Raw genomic sequence first — 6,024 nt, 5'->3', positions numbered from 1 at the left:
ACATACTCAGGAGGTGCTCACATTAGAAAACAGTACATGAAATATATCATAGAAAGAGAAACACACGGCAACACTCACCGAGCCTGTGGTAGGAATTCGACTTTATTGAAGCATCTTTGTAACAATCTTCATGGCACGGGGGAGTAGGGAAAGAAGAGGTGTGAGCAGGGAAGGAACGACGGCCGTTTCACGCCAAAGCCGGCGCTTCTACGGGAAACCGTGCACATACCCTTAGAATCTGACTTTTTATTACCTTTGACTCTGCAAAAACTCTTTCTGTCGCTCTGATTAATTCTTGTCTGGACTATTGCAACTCTTCACTAATAGGTCTCCCTCTTAGTAAACTCCCACCTCTCCAATTCATCCTTACTGCAACAGCCAGTGTATTCCTGTCCAACTGCTACACTGATGCTTCCACTGTGTCAGTCTGTTTTGAATATATGGGTACTACAGAATCTAATAGCATGGGATAAAGCCAGTCTGAGAACAAAGTTGCAGCAAAGAATGTTTTTACTCGAAACAGAAATGTAAACTCAATTGATACAGATATTTCTGCAATTGCAACGAGGTCTTCAGCTCTATATAGTAAATAGCAAACAGAGCATAATGCAGATATTCCTGCAGTAGTAACAAGGTCCTCTGCACAATAAAGTAAATCACAGCAGACTTAGAGGCGAACAGATATTTAAACAAGGAAGTCCAATAAGGTTATAGTGCGAATGCACACAGTACTTAAAATGAGGAAGTCCAGCAAAACTTGATCACACATGTGCCAGTACTTGTTAGTAGGAGTCCACAGATGATGCGTTGTGTAAATGCAGTCCTGAGAAAGAGAGGACGAGGGGAAAAGAGGGAGAGCGCTATCTAAGCGTAGCACATGAATAAATATTTCTGGATGAGACAAGCACAACTTGAATCTTGCTCACCTGGTGTAGTTGTGCAAAGAGGCACAACACTGGGAAAAGTTTTGCAAACAAAGAAGACACTTCCACTGGTGCGCAGCTCGTCGCAGAAGTTCCAGAGGCGAGAGGTAGCTGAATGAAGAAAGGCAGACCACTGAGTAGTGAGCAGAAAAAGCAGGGAGTTTACCAGCAAACTGGCAGAAGCTCAGGAGCCAGCAGCACAAAATACTCAGGCATCTTAGAACACATGACCCGGACTTAAATAATCAGGCCAGGCAGGAAGTTCCATGACAGGGCGAGATCCAAGACTCCATCTTGGATCAGGGCGAACAGGCACCAGGAAAGTCCAGAATACTTACATTACTCCCACCTCAGAAGCAGCCTCAGGATGATCCAGGGCCAGGCTTGTCAGGATATTTCTGATAGAACAGAGTATTTTTTGAGAAGCACAGATATTGCCCACTGGCTCCCAAGAGTTCTCCTCAGATGGATATCCTTGACATTTGATGAGGTACTGCAGTTGATTCCTGCGGATCCTGGAGTCCAGAATCTTCTCTACCACAAACTGTTCTTGTCCGTCCACTAACACAGGCTACGGAGGAGGTGTAATCCGACCCTGAAATGTATTTGGAGACATCGGTTTTAACAGGGAGACATGAAACACAGGGTGTACCTTCAAGGTTCTTGGCAACTTCAGACAACAGGCAACGGAACTCACGATCCCAGAGATCTTGAATGGGCTGTTTAACTTTTGTCCGAGTTTCTGTGATGGAATGTTCAATCTCAAGTTTTTAGTAGATAACCACACAGAGTCCCCTACCTTGAACATAGGTGCAGGCTTCCGAAACCTGTCGGCAGATCTCTTATATCTCTCTTGCGCAGTAGACAGCGATTCCTTCAGGGTTTCCAGATTCTGTCTCATTGCCGCCAACCTTTCATGAACTGCAGGCACCGATGCATTGATTGGAGATCTGGGAAGAATACTGGGATAACCTAGGTTGGCAAAGAAAGGTGTTACCTTAGTAGAAGAACTCTGAGAGTTGTTATAACAGAATTCTGCGAGCGGGAGCAACTCCAACCAGTCATCCTGAGAATGGTTGATATAACATCGAAGATACTGTTCTAAAGTCTGATTTGTCCGTTCTGTCTGCCCATTAGTCTGTGGATGGTATGCAGAGGACAGACAAACATTAACACCAAGCGAATCACAGAATCCTTTCCAGAACTTGGACGTAAACTGCACTCCCCAATCTGAGATTACTTCATCCGGAACTCCATGCAGCCGAAACACATTCTGGATGACCAGATCTGCCGTCTCCTTGGCTGAGGGAAGACCAGTGCAGGGAATGAAGTGGGCAGCCTTAGTAAGGCGATCTACAACCACCAGAATAGAATTTTTTCCCCCAGAGGTGGGCAATTCAACTATAAAGTCCATTGAAATAGACCCCCAAAGACGAGAGGGGACAGGTAGTGGTTGAAGCAGTCCAGTAGGTGATATACGGGGAGTCTTGAAACGTGCACATACCTCACAAGAGAGAACATAGCTCTTCACGTCCTTCAGACAGGTAGGCCACCAAAAAAAGGCTCAGAAACTGCTGTGTCTTCTGTACCCCTGATGACCCGCCAACTTGGAATTATGGACAAACTTAAGGACCTGCAGCTTTACAGCCTCTGGAAGGTAGAAACATTGATCCTGGACCCACATACCATTTCTGAGAACCAAGTTCACATCAGCAGTCGGGTTGGTGAGAAATGGATCTGCGTCGTAGGCCTCCTTAATGGTCTTCCATAAGTCCTTATTCTGAATAACTCCGATAAAGTTGGCATCGGACAGGACGGTCTTAGACGGGGTCCCACGTACAGAATCCATGGCATGGATTCGGGACAAAGCATCCGCTTTCCTATTACTTGAACCTGGGTGGTATGAAATGACAAAGTTAAATTGATTCAAAAATAGACTCCAATGAGCTTGCCATGGAGAAAGACATCTTGCAGATCTAAGGAACTCCAGATTTCGATGATCCGTGAGCACAATAACTTGTTGTGATGCCCCCTGCAGATGGTGTCTCCATTCCTTAAATGCAGTGATATTGGCAAGAAGCTCCTTATCACCCACATCGTAGTTCTTTTCTGCATTGGAGAGTCTGCAAGAAAAAAAAGCACATGGATGTAACAAGCTTTTCTTTCTTGTTCTCTGTGAGAGGATGGCCCCCACAGCACAGTCTGAAGCGTACACTTCTACAATGAACGGAAGTGCTGGGTTTGGGTGAATTAGTACAGGTGCAGATGTAAACTAGGATTTAAGACAATCAAAAGCTTCCTGACCCAGTGCGGACCACAATAAAGTCTTTTCCTTCTTAGTTGTGTAATGGGTCGCACAATTTCATAGAAATTACGAATGAATTGTCTATAGAAGTTTGCGAATCCGATGAAACGCTGTACCTCTTTGACATTTTTAGGTGCAGGCCAATCAAGAATAGCCTGGATCTTACTTGCCTCCATGTTTAGCCCCTGTGGCGAGATAACACCCCAGGAACTGAATTTCTCTGCGATGGAATTCGCATTTCTCAGGCTTAATGTAGAGGTGATTCTCTTTTAGGCGCCTCAGGACGGTCTTCACATGCTCCTGATGTTCCTGCAAAGAGTCAGAGAAAATCAAAATGTCATCCAGGTAGATCACAACAAAATGGTCCAACACATCTCTGAATATATCATTTGCTAGATGTTGGAAAATAGCCGGAGCATTGCAGAGACCGAAAGGCATCACAAGATATTCGAAATGTCCATACCGACACCTAATTGATGTCTTCCATTCATCTCCAGGACGGATACTAATTAAATTATATGCTCTTCGAAGATCCAACTTGGAGAAGATCTTGGCCTGTCGTACCCTTTCCAGCAGTTCAGGAATTAACGGTAACAGGTAGCGATTCCAGATGGTCACTTTATTGAGCTCTCGATAGTCCATACATGGTCTAAGAGTTCCATCTCTCTTTTTAACAAAAAAAAATGGGTGCTCCTGCTGGTGATGAGGAGGGGCGAGTGAAACCCTTAGCCAAAGTCTCATCGATGTACTCTTTCAATGCTTGCAGCTCTGGGGCTGCTATTGGATAGACATTCTTGAAGGGAATAGCTGCTCCGGGAAGCAGCTCAATGGGACAGTCATACGGTCTGTGAGGAGGAAGCTGGTCTGCCATCTTTTTCTCACAAATGTCTGAAAATTCACTATAAACAGGTGGTAAAGACGATACCTCAGTAACCCGTACTGTAGCCTGTGGACTTGTCTGGCCTGTTACCGGTGTCTCCTTTGATGGAAAGGTGATCTCCTTAATCTCCCAGTTGATAGTAGGATTGTGTAACTGCAACCATGGAATTCCTAAAATTAAAGGGAAATGTGGAGAAGACATCAACATAAATGACAGCTTTTCCTGGTGATCAGGCTCTATGAAAACATCCAGAAGTCCCGTCTCCTGATCTACAGGTCCAGAAACTAGAGGTGAGCCATCCACTGTTTCAATAGTTACCAGAGCAGTTGTCTGCTGAATCTGTATGCCATATTCCCTGGCAAAAGCTATGCCCATAACATTTCCTTCTGCCCCTGAATCCACCATAGCTGAACAGGGAATCTATTATCCCGCCAACCGGATCTTAATGGGAAGGGAGCAATGTGTGTCCTTACCCTTCGGAGTCTCAGGAGAGGCAGTCATAGATAGAGAGGGGAAGATGGCACTCACTGAAAAACTAGACTCCGACGTAATGGATTCAGCATCTCGATTTTCAAATTCCCCTACTGTGGCTAGTACCTTGCGAGGTCGCTTGGGACAGTTGATGAGGAAGTGATCTGACTGCCCACAGTAAAAGCAGGCTCTCCCGGAAACGATGCTCTCTGCACTCGTAACTCTCACAACGCTGTAGCGCATCCACCTGCATGGGAACTGGTTCAGCCTCCCAAAAGGACTTGCCAGTAGATTCTTTAGGAGGAAGGAAAGAGTTAGTGACACAATTAGAGGCTACAAATTTCTCCTGTCTGCGTTCTCTAACACGTATGTCAATACACAATGCTGAATAAAAGCCTCTATCTCTTCTGGAACATCTGCATGAGCTAGTTTATCTTTCAACACATTAGACAATCCTCTCCTAAAAATAGGTAATTGAACATAACTGTCCCAAATCGTATCCACCGCCAGCCGACTAAACTCAGTAGTGTATTCGATGACAGAACGCTTACCCTGACGTAAAGCTAACAAAGCGGTCTCAGCAGTAGTGTGTCGATTAGGATCATCGAACATCATGGACATAGCACAAGAAAATCGTCAAGGTTATTCAAGTGAGGGTCACGAATCTCCATAAGCGGATTTGCCCATGCGAGAGCTCGGGAAGTGAGCAACATGATAATACATAAAACCTTAGATCGATCAGTAAGGAAATGGGTGGCATGCACATCAAAATACAAAAGGCATTGGTTTACAAACCCACGAAACTTGCAACGGTCCCCATTGAACCTAAATGGTGGTATCTTGGGAGGAGTAGTTGGCTGTGGCTGTACTGGGGGTGGAGGTGCCCGTGCAGTCATCAGACCAGCCACCTGATTACTTAAATCCTGAAGAGCCTGCCCAAAATGAGCCTCCCAGTTTGCAACCTTGTTTTGCAGTGCCTCAATATCCCCCTGTAAAGAGTGGATCATAGAAAACAACTGATCCATCTTTGTCTCGGTCGACATTATCCCAGCAGATTCCTTTATGGCCTGAGTATCCTGTAATAATTATATGGGTACTACGGAATCTAATAGCATGGGATAAAGCCAGTCTGAGAGCAAAGTTGTAGCAAAGAATGTTTTTACTCTAAACAGAAATGTAGACAGAATTGACACAGATATTTCTGCAATTGCAACGAGGTCTTCAGCTCTATATAGTAAATAGCAAACAGAGCATAATGCGGATATTAATGCAGTAGTAACAAGGTCCTCAGCACAATATACTTAAATCACAGCAGACTTACAGGCGAACAGATATTTAAACAAGGAAATCCAATAAGGTTATAGTGCGAATGCACACAGTACTTAAAGTGAGGAAGTCCAGCAAAACTTGATCACACATGTGCCAGTACTTGTTAGTAGGAGTCC

The 6,024-nt window shown here is 44.7% G+C and overlaps 1 protein-coding gene across 1 annotated transcript; it reads right to left on the bottom strand.

The window, feature by feature from the left end:
* Positions 1-5,190: 5,190 nt before the first annotated feature.
* LOC138643304 (protein LDOC1-like) lies at positions 5,191-5,622 on the bottom strand. The gene has a single exon (XM_069732234.1). It carries the CDS (start codon positions 5,620-5,622, stop codon positions 5,191-5,193), a length of 432 nt encoding a protein of 143 aa, XP_069588335.1.
* Positions 5,623-6,024: the final 402 nt, after the last annotated feature.

This window comes from Ranitomeya imitator, chromosome 6, assembly GCF_032444005.1.
Source record: "Ranitomeya imitator isolate aRanImi1 chromosome 6, aRanImi1.pri, whole genome shotgun sequence".
Classification (NCBI taxonomy): domain Eukaryota; kingdom Metazoa; phylum Chordata; class Amphibia; order Anura; family Dendrobatidae; genus Ranitomeya; species Ranitomeya imitator.
The sequence above is the reverse complement of the archived record's forward strand: the minus strand, read 5'-3'. Positions and strand labels throughout refer to the sequence as shown.